This window comes from Mesoplodon densirostris, chromosome 5 (genome assembly GCF_025265405.1).
Source record: "Mesoplodon densirostris isolate mMesDen1 chromosome 5, mMesDen1 primary haplotype, whole genome shotgun sequence".
In the NCBI taxonomy this organism is placed as follows: Eukaryota; Metazoa; Chordata; class Mammalia; order Artiodactyla; family Ziphiidae; genus Mesoplodon; species Mesoplodon densirostris.
In genome coordinates, this window is record NC_082665.1 from 145,716,273 (window position 1) to 145,730,613 (window position 14,341).

A 14,341-nucleotide genomic window follows, 5' to 3' on the forward strand; every position below is an offset into this window, starting at 1 on the left:
ATTCTCCTCCACCAGACAGAGAGCTCCTGTGGCTCCTAGGAGATGAAACGCCTAGCCCTGGCCCAGCACACAGTGGAATGTTTGCTGAAGGACAAAGCTATGCAAACTCATGGCACTGGATCAACAAGGAAAGATAAAATTCCCAAAACCTCAGAGTCTGAAGAGGTTTTAAATGGGATCCGGTCCAGTGACCTGTCTACTGTCCTATTCTTCGCAGAGCGATACTCCAGGATGTGCACACAGCCCGCTCCACCTCCACCTGACGATGACATTCAGGAAGTTTCACTTGATGCTTAACTAAAACGTGTCTCCCTGGCCACCAGGCCACACAGAGCTGATCTCACTCCTCTTGCAGATACTGGATAGAGACAGGGCTCTTCAGATACTGAAGACAGCCTTCACTCTGGCTTTCACTTTGGCAGGTTAACCCTCCCCTCTTCTACCTGGGGATCTGCATTTCCAGTCCACCTTGGACATCTCCCTTAGAAACCTGCTCTGGTCAACCAGGGCCCTGCCCAAGATACAGGTGCCCAGTGTAGACTGACTCCTATCAGGGCCAATGAACTCTGATCAAAAAGAAAGAAATGCATGATATACTGTTTCAAAGGCTCTCTCCACAAGTGGCTGAAGCAGCCTTTGGAACACCCAGAGCCCTGGATTCTGGGGATGATACATCATGACAGGACTCTACTGTTTACATTGACTGTGCTTCCCCGAGCCAAGGGTTTTCCCACAAAATCTCCGTTCTCACGCCAATGTTTCAAAGTAGCAACAATGAACTCCATTGTACAGAAGAAGGAATAGAGGCTCCAGGAGGCCACACCTGCCGCGGGCACACAGCTGCTCAGTGGCAGAGCGGCATTCAAACCCAAGGCTGTGGTTCCAGGGTCTGCGAGCTGAGCTCCTGCCACGCCGCCATTTTGGGAATGGTGGTTGAAACGTGGTGAACTGAGCACAGGATAAGCATGAAGGAAAGGATGGGTCGAAGCAGGAAAACGGACGATTACCAACGAGCAGAAAAAGCAGCAAAATAACAAATCATCCACAGGTTTTCATAAGCCAGTGGTCTTTCCCTGTCGCACGGAAGGAGTCCCTCAATTTGAGAAGTTACTTTTCCACTTGTACACATTTTAACTAGAATAACTAATGATATATATACCTTACTTGTTCCCTTCTTCCATTTGAATATCGGGAATTTCAGAATCCTTCTATTTCCAAACTCAAAAACATCAAGGACTTGAAAACACAAAATGAATGATTTTCATTAATGTCTACTAGCATACAGGGAGTCACTACTACCATTTAAAATAAACGTAGTTTGAGAAACTAAGAACTGTATTTTAATCTTTTTTGTATCCTTTCCCTACCACCTCTACCCCGACAGTGTAGAAAAATATCCAACACACATAAGCACTTAATAAATAAATGTGGGTTCACATACATACTTTCTGTACTGAGAGGAAGAAATGCTTTTTTAAACAACCTGATTTCTTTCATTGTAACCTGGGTCATAACTTTCTCATATTCAAAACATCAGAAAAAGAAAACTACCAACAAGACCAAATAAAATATACAATCATTTCAGAAAACAAATAAAACAATATTGTTCATTTAAAACATGAGAAAACCAAGTTCTATTTGATTGCCTCAAATAGATCACCTAAAACAATTATATGTGCTAATCCAGTATTCAAAAATAAGTCAAAAGAAACGGTAAAGAAAAAAGTCCATATATTTTAGGGTAAGGATGAAAATATAAGGCTTACTTAAGCAGACACCTTTGTATTACAAATTAGTCCAGTTTCTTACACCACAATAATTAGCAACCAGTAAAGCGACTAAAAAATAAAGCAATGTAACTCAATTTTCACATGGAAATAGTTAAATTCCAAAGTTACAGTTTACCTAGAAGCAGAAAAGCAGAAAGAACGTTCATATCCTAATGTCTTCCCGAACTCCAGTGTATTCAAGAATAAAGACCTCAGACCCAGGCAGGCCAATTTACCCTGAAAAATTTTCCCGAAAAACAGTACGGCTGAAACGCGGCTCTCCTAAAACAGAAGGTACTTTCAGAAGAGTTATATAAGCGAAACACACAGGCCAATTGAGCGATGCGGAAACCACCTCATGCAAGAGAAACGCAGCAAACACAAGGAACCCACATTCACGTCTCAGAACCTGCCAGGGTCTCAGAATAACAATCAAGGTTGATTGATTGTAACATCCTACCTCTCCAGTGACAGGATGGAAAGTTTTTAATGAAAAGTTATAAACAATTAAATGAATGACGGTCCTAACACACTTTCTGGAAAAGATTCTTTTTTTTTTTAAACAGTTTATTAACCATCTGGAGAATCTTTAAACTTTACACAAGTACCTTCTCTTGACCTCTTTCTCTATTCTGGAAGGACAAAGTGAGTCTTCTTAATTCTCTTTACTGTTAGAAGTGCCTGTCACATGCACTAGAGGTGTGCATGGGATATGTCACAGATTGGAGGTGAAGCAGAGAAACGTGCTCCAAGTCTCCTCCCTTCAAACCACTGATTCCGAATGCCAAGTCTTTCCCACGTCCCCCGGCACACTCAGGACATCCTGCCCTCGCAGCCACCTGCCTTCCTTCCATCAGGCAGACAGTGACAGCAACGCTACCTCCTCACAGAGACGTCCCAGGCGGTGACGGGGGCCAAGCCCTTGTCTCCCACCCAGTGGGGTGAGGTGGGAAGTGGAGGGCAGGTTGGTCGCAGCAAAAGCACAATTGCCGGCATTGCCCAGATATTTTCTCGGCTTCAAGTACACAGCACCAGAAGGACAGGGAATTAGGGTCAGCCTGCTTTCCAGAGCAGGTGCAGACTCATGCATTCACGTAAACATTCCTGAGACACCTCCTGTGTGGCTGGCAGTGCTGGTTCCCGTGATAAAGAGGGAAACAGATGTGGGTCCTGCCCTCAAAGAGCCTTGTAGATGGAAAAGACACAAGAACTGAAAAGTATGATGCCGCACGGCTAGTGTTAAGAGGGGAGCAGGTTCGGGGAACCCCGGGAGTAGGGCCAAGAAGCCCAGACCCAGTTAGGGAGTCACGGAACGATCCTGAAAAAGAAAGGGCTGAGTGAACCGTGTGGAGGAGAAGACGGAAGGGAGGTGAGGAGGACAGTCCAGGCAGAGGGGCTGGCAGGATCTGGGCACAGAGCACAACCTGGATGTGGAGAGAATGGCAAGCCACTCCACAAGCCTATGGCGTAAAGTTCAAGGTGAGAGAGGGGCCCCAGGAAGGCAAGGGGCCTCCCAGAGACCCACCACTGAAGGGTTACAACCAGCAAGGTACCAGACTGGATCTGTTATTTGAGGACAACCACCCTCAGGGAGCAGTGGGGCACATAGACTTGGGGCCCAGCCTGAGCACAGGCTCCCAGTGAAGAGCAGAGTGCAGGCGGTGAGGCCCATGGACTGGCTTCCTCACCTGTGCTCGCCATGTGGGGTTTCCCATGCACGGTCCCTGCTGCCCAGGGGCTGCATTTGGTACTGGGACCTAATCCCCCTACCCTCCCTAATAACGGACACCCAACCCCCAAAGAACCAACTGGTGGGCCAGGCACCTCTGCTGTGTGACCTGGCATGAGGACACGAGCTGACCACTCACCGTCTTCGCCTTGGGAACCTGAACTAAAGATCCAGGAATAACCAGGCAGTTTAGGAATCCAGGGAGAAGCCAAAAACGAGTCACGAGGCTTAGTGATTGCTCTTGTTCCTCACAGGCACAGAATCACAGCCACCCACCGCTAGGGCCAACAATAAAAAAGACTGGTTGTTTGAAACCTCACTGTTCACTGAAAGAACAAAGGCTTTGGGACCGATGTGCTTCCTCCCCATGGGGCCTTCTATTTCAGAGAGAAGCACTCCCCCGGCCAGGACCCGCCAGCCCAGCCACACTCACAGAACTGAAGGCTGAGGCTCACGAAGGCCAGCAGCGCAGCCAGGGCCAGCAGCAGCACGAAGCGATTGCGGAAAAGCATTATTATTTGTTTTATCTTCTCTTCATGGTTTCACCTCGGATCAGGAACACATCCTGTGAAGAGAGGAGAGGCAAGAAACATGTGTTCCAAGGTGGAAAACCAAGTTTTGTCAGCCGGAAATCATCTAATTAGCCCCATCCTCCAGCAGGGAAGCGTGAATCCCCTTCGGAGAACATTCCTGCGCTGTTGCTGATGTCTTCGCCCCCAAACTAGCCCAGCTGAGAAGGTGCCCTTCAAACTAACAAGTGGGGACGGTCTGTGAATGCTTCGTTTATCTGACCTCAAGAGAGAAGGAGATTTTACAGCATGGCCTTTCCAAAGAAAAACAGACAGGATGTTTATTGAGCACTTACAGTGTGCCAGACACATGAAGCCTTTACAAGAACCAGCAAATGCTCATCCCATTCTGACCCCCGACTACTAAATCTTCACCCGTTTCTGATGAACATTTCGCTACGATGACCCTGCTTCTTTAACTTCGATCATTGCCCTGAATGTCAATCACTGCCTCATGCCCCACTTTAATGCCTTTAGGGACAGCTGGGCTGTGTCGAGGATCTGTTCCTACACCAAGTAGGAACATCTGCTAATTAGAGACCTCCCCTGATCCTGGACCACTGGGCCTATTTCAGCTGCACCCATGGGTCTTCCTGCAGCTCCACTCACCATTCTAATTTTCTCTGACCATGTTAGAACTGTGCAAAAGGACTTTAAAAAAATGCTGAATGAGGCTCTAAATGTCCCTCCTGTGAAAAAAGTGAATGGTTGCTATGGGTTTTACCCCATCAGTCTTAGATACCAAATTTATTTCCTGATTCTCACTGGGGTTTAAAATAGAACTTGAAAAACACGGCCTCTTCACAAAAGGTTCTTAACCACAGCAAGATTACAACAGTTATTTCAAACCTGATTTTAGTGGCAGAATCTTTTTCTCCTTCAAATACAATAGAAAAGCAATCAGATAAAAGCTTACCTGCTAATGCGGTGAGGGCTGTACAAATCTATGAATATATTAAAAGCTATTGAATTATACCCTTCAGGTGAGTTGTTTGGTATGTGAATTATACCTCAACAAAGCTGTTAAAAAAAAAAAAAAAGCACACGTGCAGGGAACACGCAGGAGCCAGAGCCCTGGGGTCTCTTGCTTCCCAGCTGCCCTCCCCCAACTCACCCACCTCCACACCCGGGGCCCTACAAGGGAGTTTGAGAAACCACTGCTTTAAAAGACCTGTCAGACTTTCTATCACAAGAGAACAGTGGCTAAAAGACTGACGGAAATACACTTGCACCTCACAGTTGAGCCTGTACGTCCAGCGTCCGGCAGCTCTGTTAACAAATGGATCCCAATTTATACCTTCAGATGAGCACTGCTTCTGTCACTTTAGTCACCACTCCTATCCAGGGGCCGGTACTTCATGTCCCAAGGTGATCTATCCTCCTGGGGACACTCACCTCCCTGCCCTGGTGGGGACTCACCAGCCTCACAAGCTCTCTGGCATTTCTGGCTAAAACAACACACAACCCTGGTTGATCCCACCCAGAATTTAATATATTTAGGACCCCAAATAAATGTTTTGTTTCCCAAACTCAAACTCCCCACGGCCTCCCCCTGGGGGTGTTTGCAAGGACACCCACAGACCCTGAAAGCAGCTCACCAGAATCTACACTTGGTGAGAGGCCAAGGCCAGGACTTCTGCACTAAACCCCCAAGGTGGCTGAGGTCACAATGAGAGACAGGATGTGGGCCCATCTGACTGTGGCCCTGTAGCTGTTCCCCCTTGAGGCAACAAAGAGGGTGAAGCCTTCATGTGGACAAACCCCAATCCCAGATATAAAGCATCAAGCCTGGGTGGCTCTGGGCTGCCGATCCAGGCTGGCGAGTTCCTTGCCTGGGGTGTCTGGGAGGCGTCATAGTCTACTCTCTCATATCCTCGACCTTGGGGGTGTCCTCGGCAATGCTCATCTGATGATTCAACAGCAACCGTCCCCCTCCCCGCCCAAAGGAAAACAACCTAAGTCAAATCCAAGTCACAGTCTCTCTACCCCTCACCCTGGACAGGTTCTGCTGCCTGGCCAAGCTCCCCAGGGATGAGCATGGAAGGCACCGACATTCAGCTACAAACACTGGCCAGTATTTCCAAAATATACCCCACCCGGGTGGAATGTCAGCGTCCCCTCGGAGCAGCCTCCCCTAGGCGGCTTCCAACCTGTGCTCCACTCCTCCGGGAACCAGGAACTTCTAACTTCTCAAAACCATCCATTCCCTTAGGATTCCCGTGACATGCCCTGAGGACAGGCTTGGTAATTTCTAACATGCAAGCAGAAAATCGAAGCTCAAGGGCACAAGGTTATGAAGTGGTGATGACACGATATGAAATGAGATCTGTGCCTCTAAAGCTCTTTCTTGTGCCTTACGGCGTCATCCCCACATGTCCACATACTGATTCTAGTTGCAACCCGTGTATCCACGCAGAACAAGTTAACTCTTGGCACGTGCCAGCTGCTTGGCTACCTGAGGACGGCTGGCTGCTTCTGGCTCACCAGCCTGTGGATTTCAGAACCCTCTCACTAACCCAGTCGTTCCCGATTGGATTTATTCTACTTTACAATGACCCTCTTATAAGGGGATCCTTTTAATTCAGGGAAGGTGAGTGGGGTGTGTGGATGGAGATTAGATCACAGAATGTGGAGAAGGTTCGGAGCAATGTCTCCTTTTGGGTGTCCCTGTTCCTCCCAAAATAAACATCCTGGGGCTTTCCTTCATGCCCTCCTGTCCCTTCTGTTATGCTACCACCTTCTTTTGAGGCTAATTCCACCTTTGGAAGGGCTCCATTTCCTTTACACGAACATCTTCAAGTGTTCCTGCCCAGCAGATGGCCTTTGGGGCCTTTCAGAGTTCTGTTAGGAGGGTTCTGCTTTTCTTGCTGCCTGAAGATGCTTCTCTGTGGGACCACATCAGCAGCATGTGCAGAGAAAGGGCACACGGCACTACGGAGGCAGAGAGCGCTGGGTCAGAACCTCGAGCTCGGCGACCATGGGCCAAGTTACTTAATCTCTCTGAGACTCAGTTTCCTCATCTGTAAATTGGGACTAATTACCCGGGGATGTTGTGAGGCTAAGTACAATCTCTAGCGTATGGTAGACGCTCAAAAGAAGATGGTTGTCAGGAACTTCCCTGGTGGTCCAGTAGTAGAGAATCCTCCTTGCAATGCAGGGGATGCGGGTTCGAGCACTGGTTGGGGAACTAAGATCTCACATGCCGCAGGGCAACTAAGCCTGCGTGCCGCAACTACTGAGTTCACACACCTCAACGAGAGAGCCCGCGTGCCACCAACTACAGAGCCCACGCGCTCTGGAGCCCGTGGCCATGACTAGAGAGAGGAAAACCCACACGCCACAGCTAGACAGAAACCTGAGCAGACCGTGCACCGTAACGAAAAGATCCCTCTTGCCTCAACAAAGATCCCGTGTGCCACAACTAAGACCCAACGCAGCCAAAAAACATAAGGAAAATAAATAAATAAAATAAATAAATATTAAAAGAAAATGGTGGGCTTCCCTGGTGGCGCAGTGGTTAAGAATCCGCCTGCCAATGCAGGAGACACGGGTTCGAGCCCTGGTCTGGGAAGATCCCACGTGCCATGGAGCAACTAAGCCCGTGCGCCACAACTACTGAGCCTGAGCTCTAGAGCCTGCGAGCCACAACTACTGAAGCCCACGCGCCTAGAGCCTGTGCTCTGCAAAAAGAGAAGCCACCGCAATGAGAAGCCTGTGTACCGCAACGAAGAGTAGCCCCCGCTCGCCACAACCAGAGAAAGCTCGCGCACAGCAACAAAGACCCAACGCAGCCAAAAATAAATAAAACAAACAAACAAATAAATAAATAAAAAGAAAATGGTAATGAAAATGGCTTCGTTACCTACTCATCTTCTGTCAGTTCTCTCTGCTGCTTCCTCCCTCCTCCCGGGAAAAAGGAAGAGTTTCTTAACGTGTTTGCTGGTTCCTCCAGCCATGTGAGTGCTAAAATGGTCACCTGTTCTCATCCCCACCCGTCCCTCTGTCGCTCTGGCTCAGATGCCATCTTCAGCCTCTCACTGTGGGCCTGGGATGCAGCCTTGCTGCCCGGGGGAAACCACCCACCACTGATTTCTGAGCTTGGTGGTGGCTCTTGCTTTAGCACCTCGGGAACCAGACTTGCCTCCTGGTTGCCCTGCATTTCGGTGTGGGTGGTGAGAACTTTCTTCTGGTGCTGGGCTGGGTCTGACCTTTAAGCACTTCCTGCCTCCAGGCTCTCGGGAGATTTTCCACCACAATTACTGACAGAGGAGGCCACTAGAACTGCCTTTTTACACGAGGGTGAGTCACAGCCTGGTTCAGAGTCATCTTCAGGTGGGCATCAGGTGGAAACAACTGCTTTTGCTAAGTTAAATCTCAGGCTTATAGACAGGTTTGATTTGTTGCAGTGGTGGCCCCCAGTCTGTTCATGCCTTTCTGTATCCACGGCCTTGTGTAGATGCCTCCCAAACCGACTCTAAGCTTGGACGAGGTATATGCTTTGGCCAATGGGACGATAGCAAATGAGCTGCAAACAGAGGCATGAAGAGTATTTATGCATTAGGGCTCGTCTTCCTTGGCTGCTTTTAGAATACCAAGACCACTGTGTGAAGACGCCCAGGTGAGCTGTTGGACGATGAGAGACCACAGGGGGCCAAGGCAAGCAGTCCCGGCTGCGGCTATCTTCAGACCACCAGCCTGCCAATCACCACACATGTGAGCAAGGCCATCCGAGACCATCCAGCCCAGGCTTACCACCCGTAGATGCAGATCGGGAGAGTCAGCCCAGACTAAAAGAACTGCACGGCCAAGCCCCAGATCACAGCAAATATGTAAAGGTTGCTGTTGTAAGCCACTAAGCTTGGGGGAGCTTAAGACCTGTAAAGCAAAAGCTAACTGATCCAATAAAGAGAAAATACCTTGGGTTTTTACCAAGAAATTCTAAGCCAGGGTCTAGATCCCTATATCCTCATCTTTTTTTTTTGCAGGCACCACAAACAAAAGCTCCATCTCATCTACATTCTTCAACATGCTGAGGGCTTTTGGGGAAAGGAGCTATATTTAGTTCTAGATTTAAAATACCGAGGATATGCTGGGTTAACCAGATGGCTGGGATCATATGACTGCCGTACTGCTTTTAGTTTTGGGGCTACTGACGTCTCCACGTTATCTGTGGTTTTTCATTTGATGACACAGGCCTCCAACAAGGGACACGCACCATTTCCCCTTGATATGTTCTGGGTTTCTGTGCCCCTACCTTCTGACTCTCCCTTGGCAGACTGCAAATGGCAAATAATAGTCAGAATCTCATTACTGCCACTGTGCTAGGACCAGCCTGGTGGCACAAAGCCTAGGGGCCGGGGGGAGGGGGAAGGGGCAGCACATTAACACCGAACCTGGGATAAACACATACATGCCTCCTCCTGGAGCTAATTTTCCTAGAATACTTGGAAAGGAAGGTCACGCTCTGTTCTTTTTTTTAAAAAATGGCTAAAGAATAACGATATAATTACAAGGCTTTGAAGTTTGCATTTGCAGCTGGAGCTAGGACCCCAATGTGAGAACCCGGTGCATGGCTCCGCCCTGGGGTGTTTCTTCACTTCTTCAGTGGAAGAGATCCGGGGAGCCCTGATAGAGTGGAAAACATGAGGCTTCAGAGGCCAGCATATCTGTGTCAATTCCCTGCTCTGCCGCTATTTTCTTCTGTGTCCTCCTGACAACTTCACTTTGCTGAGTTTCAGGACCCTGATCTTTAAATAAGATTAGGGATAAGAGCGTAAAAGAGCAGGAGTAGGGCTTCCCTGGTGGGCAGTGGTTGAGAATCCATCTGCCAATGCAGGAGACACGGGTTTGAGCCCCGGTCTGGGAAGATCCCACATGCCACGGAACAACTAAGCCCATGCGCCACAACTACTGAGCCTGCGCTCTAGAGCCCACGAGCCACAACTACTGAGCCCGTGAGCCACAACTCCTGAAGCCCGTGCGCCTAGAGCCCGTGCTCTGCAACGAGAGAAGCCACCGCAATGAGAAGCCCGTGCACCGCAATAAAGAGTAGCTCCCACCCACTGAAACTAGAGAAAGCCCGCGTGCAGCAATGAAGACCCAATGCAGCCAAAAATAAGCAAACAAACAAACAAATAAATTTATTAAAAAATAAAATAAAGAGCAGGAGTAAATATCATAATACGCAGGGCACCTGGCGCAGAGTAGGGATGTGCTGTGTGTGACCCCCAGCTCTGGAGGAGTCACACAGACCTCTGCCCACCAGCTAAGCACAAAGAGTCACCCTTTCCCGGGGCTGCTGTTCTGCCCCATGCTGTGGCTCCCCTTCCAAACCCTGGCCACGGGCCACTGCCTTATTCACGAGCCCAGCCCCGTCCGTCAGGGCGGGCGGCCACATCTGCAGCCCGTTCCTGGCCTGCCCTACCATGCCGGCCTTCCTTGGGGCTGACTCAGCTGTGGTGTCCCGCCCTGCCACAGGTTTTCCAGTCTGTCTCAGCTTCTGTTGGGCCCCATCCTAAGAAGACAGGATTACCAGCCAACAGGCTCTCTCCGTCTCTCTGGCCCAAGCTCCAGCCCCATCCTCCAGAGACCCTTTCTCCTTTTCCATCCCTAGCGAGGAGGCTCTCAGCCACTCAAGACATCAAGCATTCCTTGGGTCTTCTTCCAGTCATATTCCTGCATATTTCCTCCACAGGAGTTCAGAGCACGCACACCCCTGGGATCTACTGCAGCTCCTCCAGATAAACCATAGAACTTGTCCAGGTCATGCCAAGAGACAGCAGGGACCGGGCCCACAGCAGAAACCCCACAGCCTGCCCACAGCCCAGAAAGCAAAGTCCACAGGAAGAGTCACCGCCACGTCAGCAGGGTGAGATGCTGCAGGACTGCGACCTACTTCAGTACAGCTCCCACCTCTCCTAACCGTCAAACGTCTCTCAAGTCCCATCACCTTCCGTGGAAGATGCTCTTGACTCAATATGACATCATGACCAAATCCAACCCCTGTAAATATTTCAGTGGAAACCACTGTTTCATGTTGCAGGCTGAACATATTAACAGTTACCAATCATCAAATGTCTACTGGGCCCAGCCTTAGTCCCCACCGCTAAACCCACATGGTAAAAATATCTTAAATCCAGAAACACAATTATTACTCTGAATCCCTGATGAAGCAGCCAGAAAGAAAACAAACAAATAAGCTAACAGAAAACTCAGTTAACTTAATTCAACTTTACAACAGATTTGAATAGTGAAAGAAAATATTTTAGAATGTAATTTTGAAAAAAAAGCACTAGTAAATAGGCAGTTCCCATTATTGTATTATGGTAAATACCATTTCTGAATTAAGAGGAAAAAGGAATATATCAAAGGCATTTTTACAAGCTACCATTCTACCACCAGAGATTTCCAAAGCCCAAGCCCTGGCCTGATTTTCACCTTGTAAAAGCTGGAAATGCCACATCTGGTGACTCCGGTCTCAGAGTCCCCTTCAAAGTGTACAGAATTGGGGGTTTTAAACGTGACCATGACCGTTTGAAAGAAAAATATGCATTCAATTATCTCATATGTGTAGTTAAAATACCATTACCAGGAATAGAAAGACGGTATTAAAGAAAATGCTTTAGATGTATTCTATACTTTGGTATATATTTTTTCTGTCTTAATCATTTTGGCCTAAGTAAATACAGCATTATAAGTAACAAAAAACCCTCAAGTCTATAATTGTGAACTAAATATGAACCAAGCAAAGGTAAAAGCTACATCTTCGTAATCCTCCCTCTCCAAGGTCACCTCAAAGTGGAGTTTAATTGCAAAATCAAAGACGCTTGGCTAAGAATAAACCAATCTTAAAGTCTGATGAGTGAGAGCCTGATAGATTCCAGAACCTCCTGGAAAGCACCAAGGGGGCTGTGAGCTCCCAGAAGTCATTCACATTCCAGTTATTCAAATTCCAGCTAACCTGCAGGCTGGGTTCTAAAGGCCGAAACCGATGATTCACTCATCCAGTCAATCAGTTGATTCAAAACAACATATTTCCCCAAAGCCAGTATGTGTCAAGCACCATCCAAAGTGCTGAGGACACAGGATACAGGACACAGTTTCTGCCATCTTGAAGCTCACAGCTGAAATGTACTTATGAGAGAAAGGATATGAGATCTAGAAATTGCTTTAAAATATTCGGGATGGGGGAGCGGCGGGGGAAGGTCAAGGAGGAATTAGTGAAACGAGATTGGCAAACTGCTGACAGTTGCTGAAGCTGGGTGATGAACCCTCAGGGCACATCATATGATCCTCTGTGCTTCTGTGTATGTTTGAGGTTAAAAAAAAATTTTTTTAAGTGTTAAAAAAAAAAAAAAAAAAGGAAGCTCACAGTCTGGTCAGTGGAGCAATGAGTAAACAGAACATTTGGCCTGTGAACCCAGTACCCTGATGGGGAAGCAGAGCCGGGGAGGGGAGGGGACCCACCTAGGCCCAGAGCAGGTGGTACTGCTTCCTGTGGAGAAAGCTGGGCCCGAGCTGAGCTCAATCTTCAACAGCAGATTGGAGCTGACGGGTTCACAACTGCATTTTAGGAAAACATGTGCGTTTTAGGAACGAACCAAAGAAACAGCACTAAGACTGTCCCGACTCTGAGGGTTTGCACCTCTGTGTGTGAGAGGAGCCAGTGAGTCTGCTGCACCTGGGGACAGCCGGCAGCCCAGAGGCCCCACCAGGGCTGGGCCAGGGAGCCCTCCCCTCACCTGGGTCTGCTCCTCTACGGGGAGCTTGCCTGTGGCCCGGCGCCGACAGGCAGGTGGCTACAAGGGCCCCACTCCCCCCACCTGGGCCAGCCTATCCATGGACCCCAAGGAATCCCACCACCAAGGGGCTGGACTGCTCACCCACTGATGCCCACTCCCTTCCTGGAGTCCCCTCAGGGCCCAAAGCCACTGACCTCCAGGTTGGAGCAAGGGGAGGAGTCTGATCTCAGGAGCCAGGGCACCAAGCAGTGCCAGCTTGAGGGACAGGCCTACTTCGTGGACTGACCCTCATTTCCTAGGGCTGGGATTCTCTATCTCTTCCCAGCACCAGCCTCTGCTGGGAATACAGGACAGGAGCAGGCCCTGAGGCCTCCCTGCCCCTCTCAGCAGGGGTGACACTTTAAAGGATGCTTGAGAGCCACGCAACGTGCCTCCCCTGGAACATTCTGCGCTGTGCCTCACGCCAACCCTCCCGGACGCCTCTCTCACCCACATTACTCTCCTCCTGAAGGACAGCCTGTCTTCTACCTTGGGCTGGGGAGGAGGGGTGATGTAACCCAAGACAGCGTCATGCCCAGATGTGACACGGAGTGGCAACACCCGCCTCCTTGGCTACAGGGTCACCAGTCGGGGTGGGGGGCGGGGAGCAATCAATGCTGCAGATCACGCCCGAAGCTGGCCCTGGATAAGGGCAGCATCAGGCCCGGCGCTCTCTGGCCCTGCTTTCTGGGCTCACTATGACCTGGCCACACCCCACAAATCCCTCTGCAGGCCCCAGTCCTGCTTCCCGCGACGTGGAGTTAAGTATGTGGGCTCCGGGGTCAGCTGGCCAGGTCTAGGGCCCTTCTCTAACACTTCCTGAGCCTCGGCTGCCCCATCTATGAAATGGGAACAATCCAGCTCATAGGGTGTGTAAGGCTCATGGGGTTAATCCTTGTAAGGGACACAGCCCAGTTCCGGGCTCCTACTAAGCTCTCAGTGTCAGCAGTGACTTCTCTTATGGCTTTAGTACCCACCACCCACACGTGGGGTCCTCACCCTGCTCCCGCCTTGTCTCTGTGCCCACCCTAGAGATAAATGCCTGCACTGCGGCAAACAGACCGAGTCAGTTTGAAGAGGTTTTGAACACCACCTGGTTCAAGTCCCCTGTTTGAACGGAAGACAGGCCAAGGGCAGGTCACGACCAGCGCGAGGCTCCAGGCTGCGCAGGGAGCCTGGCCCTCCTGGCACACAGCCCTGCTTCACAACCACAGAGTGGCTGCCAGCACTCTGCCTCGGTCACGTCCTTCCTCTTCACCGTAGAGGGCACGTATGTGGCAGACACTCCTAACTGTCGCCCAGTGTCTATTCTCGCCTTCTTACTAGCAGAATCCTCTAGGTTTTAGCTGGACACGTGGCCACCCAGCTAGAGATAGCTATTTCCCAGGCTCCCTTGCGATTACCTGTCATCATGTGACCAGGTTCTGGTCAATGAGTTGTGACTGGAGGTAATATGTGCAATGCGGGGTCAACAGGAGGCTGCGTCCACTACCT

At 49.6% G+C, this 14,341-nt stretch overlaps 1 protein-coding gene across 9 annotated transcripts in view; it reads right to left on the minus strand.

Annotated features, from left to right (window-relative positions):
• PXYLP1 (2-phosphoxylose phosphatase 1) overlaps positions 1 to 14,341 on the minus strand; it is a 69,728-nt gene that overhangs the window by 29,196 nt on the left and 26,191 nt on the right. For 7 of the 9 annotated variants that reach the window (XM_060099609.1, XM_060099601.1, XM_060099600.1 and 4 more), the window contains one exon: positions 3,932 to 4,063. In XM_060099609.1, the coding sequence (XP_059955592.1) occupies positions 3,932 to 4,010 (79 nt within the window). In that variant the 5' untranslated portion in view covers positions 4,011 to 4,063. Of the gene's footprint in view, positions 1 to 3,931; positions 4,064 to 6,826; positions 6,999 to 14,341 lie in introns of all 9 variants that reach the window. The other 2 variants (XM_060099604.1, XM_060099602.1) reach the window with 1 other exon arrangement.